We start from the raw sequence: 18,217 nt of genomic DNA, 5'->3' as shown, positions 1-18,217 counted from the left end.
ACTTGACCTTCCATTTGCAGTGCAGTATGACAATAGAATTGAACGTGATAACCATTATAATCTCCTTCTTGACTCCTACTGTATAATTAAAAGAGCCTTTCCGGTTATGCTTCTGCAGTAATGGTAGCTACAAATAATAAATAGCAGAAATAAATACTGGTAATGTCTGTATATGCTAGGCTTAAAGGTATTTTAAGATAGCAGGCTAATCAGTTAGGGCATGCCAAGCCAGCATTGTAGTATGCTAACAGGCTAATAAGCTACCAGAACATTAAATCTGTGGTATTTCAGTTTTGGCTGTCCCTAAATGTACACCGATTATTTTAAACAACAGCATGCAGCATACAGTATATATACAGAGGTAGTTTTCCATTCAACACATTCAGCCTTAAAGAGAAAGCTAAATTATCCTCAGTGCTTGTGGGGAACACGGGGGCTTGTCTTTAGGAACAGCCAAAATGCCAGAAGGTTTTGCCTTTCCTTTAGACTAATCACATGCTTTGGCACAAAGATGGGCAACAATCTCAACTGCAAATCCAAGCTTTGGGTCCTTGGACTTAATGTGGCTCCTAACAAGTTGCCTGAGGACGGGATTCTGCCCAGGCACAGGATTTCAAACACTTGTTTCCTGTGCAGATAGATATCATGGTCCACACTAAGAGATTTAGCATGTTAAACAAAAGCCATATGTTCTTTAGAAATATTTCCTTAAGATTTATTGTCAGAGTTGTCTGAACATCTGTGAGATATGATAACGCTAACAAACCACTCAAAAGTAAAAGTGCATTGAAGCTCAGGGTGTGTTCACACGTGGCATGTTTGGTTCGGTTAAAACAAACTCTGATGCGATTGCTCTGTTAGTGCGGTTCATTTGAATAAGTGTGAACGCTGCCTGGTGCGCACCAAACAAGCGGACCGAGAACGCTGAAAAGATGGGTCTCGGTCCGCTTCCAAACGAACTCTGGTGCAGTTCAACTGAAATATGAATGTAACATAGACCAAAGACATATAAACAAACCAAAAACAGAATGTGATGTCACCCGATACGACCCTAAAAAGGACCGAATGCTTAAGCATACCTGGTTCTTCTCGTCATGTAATGGTACTGGTGCTGTTTTGACTCCTTTACACACTTTCTCAGCTGGTAAAAATACGACATGTACATATATCCAGCAAGCGAATTTAGCCCAGCACACAGCATTGTTCATCCCATCGCAAAATATTAGGGGTGTAACGATACACTCGTGCCAAGATTCGATACGATTCACGATACTGAACTCACGATACGATACTATCACGATACTTTAAGCCAAAATAAAGAAGAGGGTTTTATTATTATTACTTCTAAGAAATATGTTACTAGCAAGTTAACAAAAGATGTTGTTGATTATAATGTTAAATTTGGTATGGACTTGGGAGGTGGACTTGAATAGGCTTGGACTTGGTCCTGGTCCCCAATGCATTTTTTTTTTTGCACTCTGTCACGGACTACATAATGTACGCCCTTTTCTACTGGTAAAATCAGAAATTTGGCATTATCAGGACCTACAAATATTTCGCGTGCCACACACACACACACGTACATTTAAACGTCTGTGTTTACTACAGTATGTGCGTTGCAAATCTGTTCACCATATAAAGCCATCGTGTCTCTTCAGAAGACTTGATTGGAGTAGACCACTCGATTGATTATTTTTTACGATGCCTTTATGACCTTTTTTTGGATCTTTTAGGTTTTAGGGGAATTGACTTAAAATGGAGGGACAGAAATCTCTCAGGTTTCATAAACAATATCTTAATTTGTGTTTGGAAGATGAAAAAAATCTTATGGGTTTGAAAAGACATAAGGGTGAGTACATGTTTCATTACACCCCTACAAAATATAAAAGCTTCTTTTTTTTTGTCTTTCTTTAGGTTCAGTGTTAAAAATGAAATATATAATTGTCTTTTTTTTTGGTCCGGACTATACGGATCAAAAGAACCAAGAGACCTGAACTGCGTGAACACACCCTTAATTTCCCAAAGAGGCATTTATGACAAGAAAACACACACCCCAGCAGTTTTTCAAGGTGATACAAACATGTAAAATCCAAGTTGATGGGTTTAAAAGCAGGCTTGGAATCATTCACGCAAGTGATGACACAAGGAAAACCTTTACCAATGTTTTTAACCATCACGTCATCTCAATCTAAAGCATGTGGTGGCACATTGTGAACAGTCCAAAGGGTTTTAAGCCACTCCAAGGCAAACAGTTGGAAGGTTAACACCAAAAATGTTATAAATAGTTGAAATACTTGAAATAGTGAGAGCGGTGTTTCCTTTCTTCCCTGAGGGGGAAATCACGGAAACATGCCTGAAATCCAAGACGGCAAAAAAAAATACAGATGTTCAAGAGAAATATAAAAAAGAAGACCAAATAAATGTGGACAGAGCCAATGGCAATAAAGGCACTACAAGGCATTTGAAGCCTCTTTGGTTCATAAACTAAGATAAACCAACCAGCCTAAAACCAGATCTTCTGAATCATACAATCAACAGGAAATACAAGGCGATCCACAAACCTTCGATCTTGTTTAGGGTAAAACAATGTCAACAGCCCTGAAGAGGGACTTTGACTCTGTACACCATGGAAAATATTTATCATCACGTTTTGCATTTTGAACAACGATCAGTCGCATTCAACTGGAAAAGAAAAGGTGGCTGAATGGCTGACAAAGGAGTGTGTTATATCAGCTGCTCTGATGCAAAGATAAATCGAATCATTGTCCAATCATTTCAGTAATCTAAGACAAACAAGACACAGTTATATATACGCAAGCTTAACCTGTTTGCCCTCCACCCATTTTTCACTACACACTAGCTTCATTCATGACCTAGTGAGTGATTGTGGCCCCAGAGGAGAGCATCAGTGGTCAACACTGGGTTAAGGGCTGCTTTCAGCTCTCAGCAACGTCTTAGTGCTGCTTAATCAGGGTTGATGACTCTTTAAGACTCTTTCTATCAATTTTCATTACTGCCTTCAGCAGTCGACCATCAAAACCGCATTCTGTCGGCCCCTGCTAGCTAACACAAGACTAACCGCATCTCAACTGTCCTGCAAACAGACTGGCAGGGTTTGGTTTCAGAGCCACGATGTTTCTTTAACTCACCTGCATCAATACGGCACAGGCTGAGGCTCATTTATCCACTCCATAAGTCAATAAAAGCTTCATGGGGTTCAGACAACTGACAGTGACAGCTTGGTCTTCGCCCATGTGGATGAGTTTACAAACCTGCTCAACCAAGCGGCAAAAAGCGTCCTGTTTCCTGTAAAACACATTTAATTCGCATTTGATCATATGCAAGAGTTAAATAAAGCACCAGTTCATACTGGCCACATAGCCACAAACATCCCTCTCCAACTAGACTGACAATGCATCCAAACACAAGGTGACACCCCAACGGGGGTGACCTTCATAGAGACTGATTCTGGAACACCAGGTCCAGACAGCACTACATCAACCAGCCTCTAAGCACAAATGTGTTTGTGTTGCTGTCATTTCCCCGTGGTGGCAGAAAAGTTGAAGAAGGTGTCCGTACAGTGCAGCACTTCATTAATATTATTCTGCTGTGGTGACATGCCAGGACTGGAAAAATCAGGCTGCTCAAGTAGGTTACTTTCTAACTGGACAATGCTATTCATTGAGGAATTATGGGATCGCACATTCTCAAATACCGCCGCAATAATGAAGTCCTCTTGCAACAGTTGCAACAGGATGAAGCATTTGTCAATTATGCCCAAAGCTATTGAACACACTACCAACGGATATTAAGGAAGCCGGATTGCTGAAATATTTTTGAAAGAAAGCTAAAAACGGATCTTCTTATTTTAGCTTTTAATTATTTATGGAATGTTTACTTGTTTTACTTGTACTTTTTGCTTATTGTAATGCAGCTTGCAAAGTGATTTAACATTTAAAAAAATCCTTGTATGAAAGATTCTACACAAATAATGTTCATTTTTATTATTCACTTACTCAGAGGAAAAGTTTGTTGTCAACAACGTGCCACGTACAATTACAAAGTCAGGGATGATGCCAGAAATACTGTGGAAAAAATGGTATGAAGGTATTTTGGGAATATATTTTAAGCCTACAATACCAAAAACAAGGTCATGTAGCCAAAATAAGCCAATGCTTGACCAATATGTTTTTTCCAATGACTGATGTGGATACGGAGACCTAGAGAGCAGGTCAATATAAGGCTGATTACATAATGACAGAAAATTCACAGAAGTGCTAAAAAGAAACAAACACTTATTCTACTAAATATTTCCTTCAAATTCACACACACAAAAAAAACTATATGCACTGAAAAAGCTGTTGGTAGATTTGTGGCACTAAAACAGATTTCAGTCAATATATCACAAAAAATAATACCCTTAAAACTGACAACAGACCATTTCTGCGAGCATCAATGCACGTTCCTTTGGACTTATTCTAGTCTTGCTTCGAAGCCAATTACTCCCGACACGGAAGTCAAAGGTCAAGTGCTTTCCCTAATTGTTTTAAATAAGCAATAAATGGAAACTAATACTTAAATGTGAGTTGATGAACACCATCAAAATTGTGCGTGCTACTGCTACAACTGTGTAAGAGGAGGAAAGCAAACTTAAAGACTCTTAAACCATCTGTCACAACCTTATGATAATACTCCAGAAACAAACCCACTCAACATGCATTTACGCCTCCAACAAGCCATTCTGATTCAGACCGGCAAATGTCAAACATGTGCATCCATCTAACCAGACTTCTCCTTGCTGTATCTTACACAATGTTTTGATCAAGTCGGACAGGATCACCCTGACCCTATATCTCCTTCCCCATTCCATCAGTTTAACTTGCACCAAAAGTGGTTTCACCAGCTGGCAAATCATTGTGAGCTGGAAGGATCATTATGGCCTTTTTATGCTAAAAACGCAGATTTACCCCAGGATAACATTAAAACAACACTACATATTCACAACCATGACGTAGACTTATATAACACCCCGTCATGTACTGAATGAGTGACGTTACGCTGTCATCACAAGATACATTGCCACAGTAAAGTACGTCATCGATTATGTTTCCTCTCTTTTTAAAACAATTTCATGAAATATTATCTTTTATAATATGAATGTTAAACAAAACTGCCTAAAATTAACATACATCTTTAATAAATGCATACCGTATAAGAATTTGAGGTAATTCAATGACATTATTAGAGAGCACAACATGACTGAATAAAACACACGACTTCCTCAGGATAAGATAAATATTCAGGCAAGCCATAAATAAGTCAAAAATGAGGAAATTAAACATTGATAGCAGCCAGACTGCTGAGTAATCCACAGTAAAACACACATAAACAAGCTAGCCAGGTTAGCTAGTTAGCTGGCTTTAAAGACCAGCATAAAACGGCCATTGTACAGGAATGCGGGAATGATTCCTCTTTATTTTTATTCATTCATTCTAGTTGTACTGTTGTCCATTCGCATATATCATAAAACAATCTCTCAGTTTTCATTCAGACAGCCCAACCGACCCAAACAGGATCTCACACACATAGTCCGGCTCAAATAAACTCACACAAAAACGGCCTAAATGTACTTTTTCTGTCACATTATTATGCTTTTTCCACTTTAATATGAAATATCAGGGTGGACAAGGGTGGTTTTCTTACCCGTGGAGTTGAGATCTGTGTGCGCTTTTGTAAGTGAGTGCGTGTTGCTCGTGTAATCTTAACAGCAGTAATAATATCCCAAAGCCGCCTCGCGCTCCCAATAGTCCTCGGCCATGATCATCTAGTGCTGCTGCTGCTCGTCCGGTCTCCAATGCTGCTGGAGCGAGTCCTCCAGACCCCGCATGTCTCACTACTGCTCCTTTTTGCTAAAACGTTACAGCAGCTGTTCCTTTCCTTGCCAAATCCGGACTGGAGTGGATCATGGAAGAGACAGAGCAGCTGCGAATAGATTCAGGAGTCACTCACTCCACCACCACCACCAGGACTCTTTGGATAGGCTGGAGAACATTTAATTATGCCGTTGGGCCAATTCATGTGTAATTAATGAGTTTTATGTTATATCTCAATTTTATTATAATGTATTCTTGATTAGATTGGTTCAGTAAGTTATGCGTCCCTACAGTCATGAAATTTAAATATGAAGTGCAAGCGTCTACCCCTAATATATTAAACTGGCTCATAATGGACTGATCCAAATTAAATTCAAGCAAGTCAGACTGTACCATTCAGGCGGAATGCGCAGGGGAGAGGCAGTGGGAGTGCAGTAATGCAGAATGCTGTGAGCCGCTGTATGTCATGCTGAGCTGTTACATTTTTGGCATATTATTTGTTTATGAAATTACGTTAAACTGCAGTTGTTTGTAATAGGATCAGTTTTATCAGTTAAAAGTTTTCTAAATGTAGATTTACATTGTTCCACCCTAGCTTAAGATCATGAGTGTATTATGGTTTGTATACAGGAATTCAGAAAGTCTGAATGTTAGTGGTATTCTATCTGTTTATCTGTCTGTCTATATATCTGTCTGTCTGTCTTTTTGTTAGTTTGAAGTAATAAATCATCATTCTATTAGAATTATTTGTAATCAGGCATGGAATTCAGACATTTTAAATATTTATATATTTATTTCAAATAAAAGAAATATCCCAAAATTCACTTGGGAAAAACCCTGCATTGGTCCTCCTATAAATATATATATGATATAAAGCGTTTATTTATTTACTTAAAAGTATTTTAAATAATGCAGTGCATTTCGGTGTATCCTGCAATGTCAAAAATGGCATAACCACTTTAATCACATGTAACCTTATCAGAGCATTTTGTTTTGAATATCTAGCCCGATGCACTGACAGCATTGATTTATATGATAATTAAGCGAGAGGGGTTAAAAGGGCTGGGGGAAACCTAACTCTCTCTCTCTCTCTCTCTCTCTCTCTCTCTCTCTCTCTCTCTCTCTCTCTCTCTCTCTCTCTCTCTCTCTCTCTCTCTCTCTCTCTCTCTCTCTCTCTCTCTCTCTCTCTCTCTCTCTCTCTCTCTCTCTCTGTCTGTGTGTGTGTGTGTGTGTGTGCGTGTGTGTGTGTGTGTGTGATGCAGAGCAGTGGAGCCCCACAGTGAGTCACCACTCTGGCATGCCTCAGAGCCCCCAGCAGTTCCTTTAGTCCTGGAAACCCACTGTATGGGGGTTGCGTCAATGTGCCTTGGGTGCAAATGAACATTTCTTTTGTTCTTTTGATAGCTTCCAACATTTTTGCTTCACCAGGGAAGATACTGAATGCAAAAACTTAAAGCCCTGTTTGTGGGCGCTGTATCTGAACCATGTCACCAGGGGCCAGCAAATATCACTATTACATGAAAATATAAATTATAATAATAAAAAAAATATATATATATATTTATCAAGTATAAATACACAAAATACAACATAAATGAGCAGTAGATATTTATATACTGTAAGGTTATACTTTTTGTTATAAGTAACCATGCATTTGGGAAAAAAGCATTACAAATCGTGTTGTTTTTCAACATCCATGCTCAGAAGCCCTTAATTATGTGTAACACTTTAGCCACAGGCAAGGGCACACATGTATGTTTGACCTTGTCTTGATTACTAAGAGAGCACTTTTGAAAATGCCTCTTTCGCCCACCAGTAGCCACTGTTCAGCCAGGTCAGGTGACTTCAACACTATGCCATGCTTATTATTTCTTGAAGATGACCACCACATATGATTGGGCTCTCATTAGATATAAGGATGTTATTAAGGTCTTATTTCTGCTGGTGAATAATAATGCAGATAAGAGGAGTTAAGTGGCTGATGGTAAACCTAAAAGGCAAACCCATTGACGCATGCTTTAATGTGCTGCATTCATTAGCACAGTCACATTTCAAGTGCCTAACATGTTACGAGCGACACTGCGGCACCATTACGCAGCATTAGATGTTCACAGAACAACAGAACACCGGAGCTCTGATGTACCTGTGTATGTGATGCACAAACTGTTTGTGTGTGTGGATGATTTAGATTGGGAATGACATGTACAACATTTAGGATCTGTAACCTCTCTCTCCTTCTGTCTTCTCTTTCTCTGTTTTCTCATAAGCCTCATGCATGAGCTCATGTTAGTGTGTTTTTATGAATCTCTGGTTTTACCACCCAAATAAAAAATAGACGTGTATATTTACATGTGATTTGTATGTTTAAAGCATCGTGCTCCTAATGTTTCACATTTGACAAAATGGTTTTACAAGAAAATTTCAAGCTATTTTAATCTAATCATCTGGTAGATCCATGCACAAATACTCAATATCGGTCAATAATATCAATTAAAAAAGTGGACAATTTCGGCTGATAATTGTAATGGCATCAAAATATAGAATGAACACACATTGAATGTGTGTGTGTGTGTGTGTGTGTGTGTGTGTGTGAGTGTGTGTGTACATATAGATAGATATATAGACAGACAGATAGATAGATAGATAGATAGATAGATAGATAGATAGATAGATAGATAGATAGATAGATAGATAGATAGATAGATAGATAGATAGATAGATAGATAGATAGATAGATAGATAGATAGATAGATAGGTATAATAGTGGAAATGAGCATGCACAATTAAATATCCAGTATTAGTCAATAGCAATAAATGAAAAAAGTATATATCATATATCATAATATATGCTTATTTAGTATTGCACTGAATGAACTGTTTATGTGTTTTTGCAGAAGACGTGTCACGCTTTATAATCATGTACACTCCCCTTCATAATCCCATATGGAAAATGATGATGCCAAGGCCTCTCTTTTGTCATCATTATCCATGTGTCAGAGTGGGAAAGGGGAGGGCAGGAGGAAGAGAGATGGGGAAAACGAAGGAGAAAGAGGCAGGAGGAACGCGCGAGAAGATTAGAGAATGATTGGCTAAAGGAGGATTAAAAACTCAGCCCAGTTGGCCGAGGTTCAGCTCCTTCTCCAACCGTGTGTAAGTGTGTGTTTGAGTATTTATGAGTGTTGCATGCATGTGTGTGCATGCATCTCTCTCTCTCTCTCTCTCTCTCTCTCTCTCTCTCTCTCTCTCTCTGTAGTGTGACCGATGGCTGTTTATCACTCTCAACACATATCGAGCAGACCAGCAGAACAGGTTAGAAAGAGCAAACAGAAGTGGGAGGGGAGAGAGGTAGAGTAGAGAGAGAGAGAGAGAGAGAGAGAGAGAGAGAGAGAGAGAGAGAGAGAGAGAGAGAGAGAAGCCAGCGAGAAAGACTTATCAGAGAAAGCCATAAAAGCATTGGAGGAAAAGGGAAAGGGAAGCTCATCTCTCTCTCTCTCTCTGTGTGTGTGTTGCCTGTGTGAAGACAGCTGCAAAAGGAAGTAAGATTATGGAAATGTTGTTTGGCACAATATTGCAACAGATTGTTCTTTGTTGCTGTAAATGCATGCTGTAAATATGTGAGTTATGTATTATGTGAGAATCATTTCTTGCAGTAACATGTCGTGTTTATGTAACTTTATGCATGATCCAGCTCAACCAATGTTGTTCACACTTCAATATTTATTCACAAGCAAGATGGTGATTGAAATCTTGACACATCTCGCACACATGCAAAGGTGTTAATATGGTGCCTTCGTGTTAACAGCACACTTCAGCTTCATGTCTAGCTGCAATCTATAATTAAGCAGAAGATTTAAATATTCATGTGGCCTTGTAATCAGAATTCAGCCCTGCTTAAAGTCCTCAGGTCTCTCCATGCAGGCTGATAACACTTACTCTATCAGCACGTGTGTTGGACCCAGAAGCTGTGAAACATGGTTGCTTAAGAAAGACATCTGTCTTTCAGTCTGTCTGCTTATTTTAAGGTTTGTATTTTCAGCTGCAGGTCTGCACATGTAGCGATACCATCTTTAATTAAAGCACACATGCTCGTATACTGTCACTTTATGCCTCCAGTGGATCGTGTTTGGAGTCCTTTATGAGCGACCCATTGTTGTGTCTGCACAGAAAGCCGGAGCTGAAGTCCTTATTCTGAGCTTTATTAATAGGGATGTATTAGGATCAGTGCCAGCACTGTAATATCTCGTCCACGTGGCGGTATATTGCACACATACTGTACTTCTCTGTACACTTGAGGTTCTTTATTCATCCAAAAATGAAATTTCTGTCAGCGTTTATTCACCTTCATGTCATTCGAAACTTTCTTTCCTTCTGTGGAGCACAAAGAAGATATTTAAATGTACAATGAAAGTCAGTGGGGTCCAGTGTTTTATAGACAAGATAAACAAATTCATACTGGTTTTGGAATGAGATAAGGGTGAGTAAATGATGACAGAATATTTATTTTGGGTGGACTGTTCCTTTAAGATCCATTTTTTTGGCTTTAGAAAGTTGGCATACAAACTTTTGAATCATCATTTTTGCAAGCCGTTACAAAGCACACTCTGTTCATGTTAGTGGTAAATCAGCTGTGGGATGAAGCTGTGTTAATTCATTTCCTTCCCCATGCTTGTGGCCAAATCCGCAGCAAAGACAAAGGAGCTTTCACTGTTTTCCAGGAGCACTGGATTGAAACAGGAGAGGGGATTGGAGAGTTTGGCACTCCACATCACTGACAGTCAAACGTTTTTGTTTTTAACCCTGCCCTGTCTTTTTATTTCATGTATGTGTAATTTTTTTATGTGGCCAGTCAGAATACTACTGATTATTTGTAATATCTTAAATGTTGGCTATTAATGTTAATGTTGTAGGCATGCACATCATGTGATCTTGCATCATAATATTGCTGCTAGAACTGCTGGTATTTACACTGCATGGATGTATGTCATAATTACCCATGAGTTAATCATTAAATTAGGTCCAAAGGTTATGTTGCTTTAGGTGTCAGGAAGGTCAATGTTGAAATGACCTTGAGTTTTGAGATTAGTTTCACAAAGCCTGTTGTATTTCTCTCCAAAATCAGTAAAAATAAACATTAATAAATACAAACATTAAATCATTTTATAAAAATAATATTGTGACATTATTTTCAATTATTTTCATCACACTTAGGACATTTTTCATGACTGTAAAAAAAAAGCATTCTCATCATAATGCAAAAAAGAAAGAAATTCACATTACTGCAACAGACAATAAAAATAATACATTGTTTAGATTGTAAAATATTTGTATGGTAGAATTTGTTGTTCTGCCTTTATTTTGTGATTTAAATAAATCAGTGTGTTCAGACATGGTTGAATCTCATTACTGTATTAAGTTAATGCAAATCTATTGAGAATAATTAATGTGAATAATGAGAACTCAAATGCAAAGGGTACATGCACATTACAAGAATTTAGAAAATGTAACTGATATATATTATATATTTGCTTAATTGTCATGAAAATAATAAATACATTTCATCATGATAATTCTCTGAGGTTTAGTAAGTTATTGAATATGGCAATTTCAATGTATTTGGTGTTGGCGGACTAGATTCTGCTGAGCAAGTATAGATTTGCTAATGCTAATAGATACACAGACACATAACACTGTGAGCATGCAAGATATTCTGCTGCTGCTGCATTAATAGACATACATAAATCCTGTAGCAGATCAAGGCAGGTGGAGCTGGGGGAGGTGGAGGGTTTCAGAGGAACATTTAAATGTTGAGCAAGCAATCTCATTGGCTGCAGGATCAGCAGAGGCCAATCAGCTTGTGCCGTGTGATAATGATGTGATTGCTTGCAGATCAGTCTACACCCTCTTTCATGATCGAACTAGACATTAAATAATGATACAACAGGCTTTATTATCTTTCAGAAAAATATCATTTATTATTTGATATTACATCTTTATTTGTAACACATTTCCTTGATTTACACTGATGCCATGTCTGTTTTTGTGTAATTCTTCCTGACAGTGCTTTGAAGTCTCATCCTTTGTGAATCGTGGTGCTGTTAATGTCATAATTTTTTGCTGAGCTCAATCATTTATTCTCCTAGTGATCCTCTGCGTCTCTCTCTCAGGATGCTGTTGAGTTTGTTGGCAGTGGCGGTGGTTTCAGCAGCTGTCCTGTACGTCCTCTATCACTGGCTCATCCCTGCAGCTGTGCAGAACAGCGGCTGGCTGGCACTCATCTGGCACGATGTCATCCTTGAGCGGGTCCTTAACATCACGACGGGATCATCACGCCCTCAGGTGACCCTCGTTGTCATTCATACATATGTCACTCACGTGTGCAGAGATCATTCTGCTGGCTCCGATGCAACTTTTTAAAGATGTTCAAAGAGGCTGATAAAAAAATAACAAAAGGTTTGGATACCATGTTTTTGGGCATGTATCATGGAAGTCTTGTACATGGTAATATTATGTTTTTGGTGAATTTAACAAATACTTTAAAACATTATATAAATGTATTTATTATTAAAAAATTATATTATTTATTTATGTTGGACCCTATTTTGGGGTCTTTTTTTTTTTGCACTGTGTCGTTTCATCACATTTAAGAACATTTTCCATTACATTTTTTTTTTTTGCATTCAAAATCATTTTTTAAATGTATTTATTTATTATTTTTAAATTATGTATTATTAAAAACTTTATACGGTTTCATTTGTTAACATTAGTTAATGCATTAACTAACATAAACTAACAATGAGCAATATATTAATACAGAATTTATTAACCTTGGTTAATGTTAGTTAATAAAAATGTTCATGTTCATGTTAGATCACATTAATTAATAATAACAGATACAACTTTCGATCTTAAAAATGTAGTAAATGTTGAGATCAACATAAACTAAGATGAATAAATGCTGTACAAGTATTGTTCATTGTTAGTTAACAAAGTGTTACCATCTTTCCATTAAGAAAATAAAGAACATCTTTCATTACAGTCATGTATATATATAAAAAACTCACTTTAGTCATAATACAAAGAGAAATTCTCTTTACTGTAATAATGATAAATTATATCAATTGTAAAATATTTATACATCATGGTTACATAATGCACTTAGTTTAAATAAAAACACATTTTTCAAATGATTTTCATTATTGTATTGTATTAATAAGAATCTAATGCATCATATAAATGCTATGGATTTCTTTGAAGTACCTTGGAGTACTATATAAATACCGTGAATAAGATAATCATTCATCACCATATTAAAATACCACGGTATTACCTGTACCATGGTACTGTGACAGTATTTTTTTTTAAAGGAATGATGATTAAACAGGATTATAAAACCCTATAAAATAGATTCAAATAACCGTTTGAAAGCAAGAGTAATTCCTGGCCTCATGTTATGTCTTTATCTTGCAAGTATTGTTCTCTGGCTTTGCTGAAGAACACTGCTGTTGATCATTTCTGATTTATATGAACACAGCGCATTCTGAAAGCTGTTCAAAAGAATGCCACAAAAGGCGACCCTCAGAGCGTAATCTCAGCCATCGACTACTACTGCCGGCACAAAGAATGGGCCATGAACGTGGGCGATGATAAAGGTAGCAACCTGTTTTCCATTCCCTGCCTTCTTCTCTGCGCCCTTTCTAATTTTCTTACCAATTGTTTGATATTTTTTTCCCTTGTATTATCTCTCTCTCTCTCTTCCCTCTGCTCTTGAGTAAATGGCCTTGAGGCTGCTCACAGCCGGCTGTTCTGAATGAGAAGTGACGGCAGTCTCCTGTCTACTGGGTCAATATGCTCTCTGCGTGACTGCACACACGCACACTAGTTGCATGTACGCCTGTGAACAATGTGCAGCCAATGCATCCAACACAATGCACTAATGCATTATGGGACTGATCCCGAATGGGCTGTGAATCTATTTTATGTGATATACAAATTTAGTATATTTTGATAGGTGGTGATAGTTCATGTTCATAGTTCATGATAGGAACATGTCCATAATTTGAATTTTAAGGGAACTGACTTCATAAATCCTTGAAAGATCACCAAAAAAAGAAGGAAAAAAAAGAAGGGATGATTGAAGGCAATGAGCAAAAACACTGCAAAAAAGATTTTTGTCTTGTTTTACATATACAGTGCAATGCATAAGTGAATACACCCATGCTAAAGTTGACTAAAAAGAGGAATAAAAAAATCATATTTTGGAAATTGAACTTAATGCCTTAATTTAAAAAATTAGGAAAAATCCAACCTTTAAGGACACCAATTTTCTTTGTGAATGAATAATGTATCGTAAATAAATAAATGTTCTTCCTTAAAATACATGGTGCAAAAGTGAGTACACCCCTATGTTAAATTCCCATAGAGGCAGGCAGATTTTTATTTTTAAGTATTTTTTTATATTTTTTTTTAGGATACTATGCATCCTGATAAAGTTCCCTTGGCCTTTGGAATTAAAATAGCCCCACATCATCACATAGCCTTCACCATACCTAGAGATTGGCATGGTTTTATTTCAGTTAGCCTAATAGCTAGTTTGATTTGCATTGAGAGATGATCTTATGGAAAGTACCCCATGCCAATCTCTAGGTATGGTGAAGGCTATGTGATGATGTGGGGCTAGTTTAATTCCAAAGGCCAAGGGAACTTTATCAGGATGCATAGTATCCTAAAAAAAAAAAAAAAAAATACTTAAAAATAAAAATCTGCCTGCCTCTATGGGAATTTAACATAGGGGTGTACTCACTGTATTTTAAGGAAGAACATTTATTTATTTACGATACATTATTCATTCACAGAGAAAATTGGTGTCCTTAAAGGTTGGATTTTTCCTAATTTTTTAAATTAAGGCATTAAGTTCAATTTCCAAAATATGATTTTTTATTCCTCTTTTTAGTCAACTTTAGCATGGGTGTATTCACTTATGCATTACACTGTATATATTGTTTTCATATATTTATAAATATATCAAGATACATTTACATGAGAAGCAAAATAATCGAGATATTGTAGTTTTTGTTCATATTTTAAATTTTATTTTTACTTTAAAGTTTTTGCAATTTTGTTGTTTTGTCATTTTTATTAGTTTAAAAAAGTATTTTATAAAGATGATATTTTAGTTATTTTAGTACATCAAGCTATACCAAATGGAAATGAGAAGTGTTGCCTTGGCATGTACAATGTACTTTTTTTTCTATTTTATTTTATTTCAGTTCAAGCTTGTTTTTTTAAAAATGGTTTTAGTTTTATTTAACTGTAATAACCCTGCATCCATGGTGTATGATTAAATCAAGAAAAATATCTGCCAATGGGGTAAAAAATAAACTTAATTCAAAGGGAAAACAAGATTTTTTTTCCTCATCCGATTGACAGATACTATTTCATATTTTAAGGAAACTTCACTTAATTTTGAAACACATTTCGGACTTAATATCTTGTCATTTTGTATATATATATCTATATCATTTTGCGTCTCAAGTAGGCTAAATGTATTTTAATTTAAGTAGCCTATGTTTAGACGTTTGAACTGGAAAACAAGCAAATACAATGAAATATTTTTTTTTTTGCACTTAATAGCCTACCTTAGATCTGAATTTTTAGTTTATTTTCTGTACTATTTTTTAGTTTACTTTTACTACTGATACTGCTTAGCAGCTCAAGTGCGACAGCAGGTACTGATGAATAAATGCTGCTAATGGGGCAGAAAGGCCCTAATGATATTTCGACTACGCCATTAGCCACCTCATTGATTTGTTTACTGAATTGAGTGTAGAGTTCTGTGTCTCTCTGAAGGGCTCATACTGGATTCAGTGTTGACGGAGGTGAACCCCAGCATGGCTCTGGAGCTTGGCACATACTGTGGTTACTCCAGCGTTCGTATCGCTCGACTGCTGTCCCCCAACTCCAAACTCATTACCGTCGAATTCAACCCAGCCTTTGCCGCCATTGCTCGTCAGATCATCGCCTACGCCGGCCTTCAGGACAAAGTAAGAACAAAATAGCTAGTATGCATAGGCAGAGGCGTAGCCATCATTTCAAAAGTGAGGGATACAGAATGCCAAGCGTTATACCAGTTTTTTTTTTTTTTTCATTGGATGCATGACCTATTGCAGTTTATTCAAATTTAAAAAATTAGATTTACAATGATTGGCAGAACAGATTAATTTCACATGATCTGGCAACCTTTCCTTTTGGTAACAAATAATCAGTTTCCTACAAGTTACCCTATTTGTAACCATTCCTCTACATTTGACCCTTGCTGTTCTTGTCCTCTCTCTCACCCCTGATTGATTAAGAAACAGAGAGTACATAAAAAAGGGGAATAAATGGTATGGGTTTTCTGCCAGCTGGCAGTGATTGTTTAAAAAGGTGCAAGTTGTTGTTGTTCTTTTTCTTTTTTTCCCTCTCTTAGTAATGTTTTAATTGCTGTATTTTGTCTATTGCTACCACACTCTGCATATACCATGCTTTTGTTTAATTTCGGTCGGATTTCTTGGTTAATATGTTGAAACAAATACTGTATTGTCTGTCTTCTAGTAACTCTCTGATTGAAAAGCATCAATAAAAAAAATCCTGTCATCCAGGATTTCCATCCTCTTTCATCCTCATCACCAAAAGTGTATTTTAGGTGGACAGATCAATACAGTACAAAGAATTCCTAACAGAATTCCTAACAGAACATTTTGTAATGCCAAACTAAGTGATTATTTTGTTGATACCAGCAGTGACATCTCAAAGCACTGAAAATGCCTTTGTTTTTTTTTAAAGGTTACTATAGTGGAGGGAGCCTCTGGTGATTTGATTCCCAAAATGAAGGAGCGATTTGGATTAAAATCTTTTGATTTTGTGTTTGTGGACCACTGGAAAGATCGTTACGTTCCAGATACTAAACTTCTTGAGGTAAGAAGCCCCAAAATTACAACGTTACACACTTAAAAAATAAAGGTTCTTTATTGTCATCTATGGTTCCAATGAACTTTTAACATCCATAGAAGTTTTCCACTGCACAAAAGGTTCTTTACAGTACCCTTTTTTTCCAGTGGAAAACCCTTTTTAAAGGGGTCATCGGATGCCCATTTTCCACAAGTTGGTATAATTCTTTAGGGTGTTCATGTAAAGTTTGTAATATACTTTGGTTAAAATTCCTCAATGGTTGTTGTGTAAAACACCCTTTTTACCTCCTCAAAAACAGCTTGAGCAACTGCTCACCCCACCCCTCTCTTCCATGGGGAGTGTCCAATGGCTGAGGGCAGAAATATGCTAATATGGGACAGTCTATCAGTGGTCGTGGGCGGAGCATGAGCATTATGACATCATTGTGCTCAGAAAATCCAAACTGCTTGATTGAGAGTGACTTTTTGAGGATTAAAAAAAAGTTTGAATGGATTTTTTTCGTTTTATGGTGGTTGTCTCCACACACTGCAAAGACACATTTATATGCAAACACCATATAAAAGTGAATTTTGCAGCCGATGACCCCTTTAAGAGTGTACTTTAACCCCTTAAGCAATCATCCTAACATAAGGAAAATTACAATGTATTTATTTTATGACATTGTAGGACTGTGGTCTACTCAGAAAAGGCACTGTCCTGTTGGCTGACAACGTCATTTGTCCTGGAGCCCCAGAATATTTGAAATATGTGAGGAACAACCCACGCTATGAGAGCCGATACTACCAGTCCGTCCTGGAGTACACCAAAGCAGAAGATGGCCTGGAGAAATCTGTCTTCTTAGGATGAGGAAGATCTCATTTTACAAGCAGATGTGCATAAATGGTTGTGTAAAACTGGGGCGAAACAAGGGAGAAAAGAACAAACCAATTCCTCTAACATACCCAATGTTTCTGTCTTGTGATGCCATGTCTTTTAGGATCAGACAAACTGATCTTTTTATCCTTACCAAAAAAAAAAAAAAAAAAACCTGCAACAATGTAATGCTGTGAAATGTCATTGTACACCATTTCTACTGACCTATGGTTAAAAAAAGATATTAAGATATCTTAAGATATTTTACAATACAACCTTGTGATATCTTGTACAATTTTTCAGGAAGGTAATTGTATTGTTTGATAAACATGAAATTCAATCTCTTAAAAATCTTGTTTTTTTTTCTAAGCACAGAATATTGAGATTGTATTAATACAATAAATAAAATCATTACTTTTGGCTCATTACTTAGGACAATTTGTATCTAAACACAATATTATTAATATTAAAATAATATGAATAATTGATATGACCCCCAAAAACTTACCCAATGATAATTTATATGTTAAAAATAAAGACTAAAA

At 36.7% G+C, this 18,217-nt stretch overlaps 2 protein-coding genes across 7 annotated transcripts in view; one reads left to right on the top strand and one right to left on the bottom strand.

Moving 5' to 3' along the window:
- The window catches only part of cdk16 (cyclin dependent kinase 16), a 32,572-nt gene extending 26,541 nt beyond the window's left edge, over window positions 1-6,031 (bottom strand). For 3 of the 4 annotated variants that reach the window (XM_084086496.1, XM_084086497.1, XM_084086498.1), the window contains exon 1: window positions 5,704-6,031. The gene's annotated coding sequence lies outside the window, so the exon portion shown is untranslated. The remainder of the gene's footprint in view (window positions 1-5,703) is intronic. The other variant, XM_084086495.1, reaches the window with a different exon arrangement.
- Window positions 6,032-8,873: 2,842 nt separating this feature from the next.
- On the top strand, window positions 8,874-18,092 carry comta (catechol-O-methyltransferase a). Of its 3 annotated transcripts, none has more exons than XM_084138612.1 (6): window positions 8,874-9,023; window positions 12,038-12,209; window positions 13,405-13,522; window positions 15,720-15,913; window positions 16,695-16,826; window positions 17,487-18,092. In XM_084138612.1, exons 2-6 carry the CDS (start codon window positions 12,039-12,041, stop codon window positions 17,664-17,666), a joined length of 795 nt encoding a protein of 264 aa, XP_083994738.1. In that variant the 5' UTR covers window positions 8,874-9,023; window position 12,038; the 3' UTR covers window positions 17,667-18,092. The 3 variants fall into 3 exon arrangements, with proteins under 3 accessions (XP_083994738.1, XP_083994737.1, XP_083994736.1); XM_084138611.1 differs by lacking the exon at window positions 8,874-9,023 and adding an exon at window positions 9,042-9,409; XM_084138610.1 differs by lacking the exon at window positions 8,874-9,023 and adding an exon at window positions 9,771-9,895.
- Window positions 18,093-18,217: the final 125 nt, after the last annotated feature.

Source organism: Abramis brama (assembly GCF_963993115.1).
Source record: "Abramis brama genome assembly, chromosome: 16".
Lineage (NCBI taxonomy): Eukaryota > Metazoa > Chordata > Actinopteri > Cypriniformes > Leuciscidae > Abramis > Abramis brama.
The sequence above is the reverse complement of the archived record's forward strand: the minus strand, read 5'-3'. Positions and strand labels throughout refer to the sequence as shown.

Excerpts from the sequence above, each read along its gene's own strand:
- comta (XM_084138610.1), top strand. The coding sequence starts at position 9,786 with ATGCAGGCTGATAACACTTACTCTATCAGCACGTGTGTTGGACCCAGA. Across the intron at positions 9,896-12,037 it reads GTCTGTCTGCTTATTTTAAG|GATGCTGTTGAGTTTGTTGG; the intron begins GTTTGTATTTTC and ends TCTCTCTCTCAG. Across the intron at positions 12,210-13,404 it reads CGGGATCATCACGCCCTCAG|CGCATTCTGAAAGCTGTTCA; the intron begins GTGACCCTCGTT and ends ATATGAACACAG.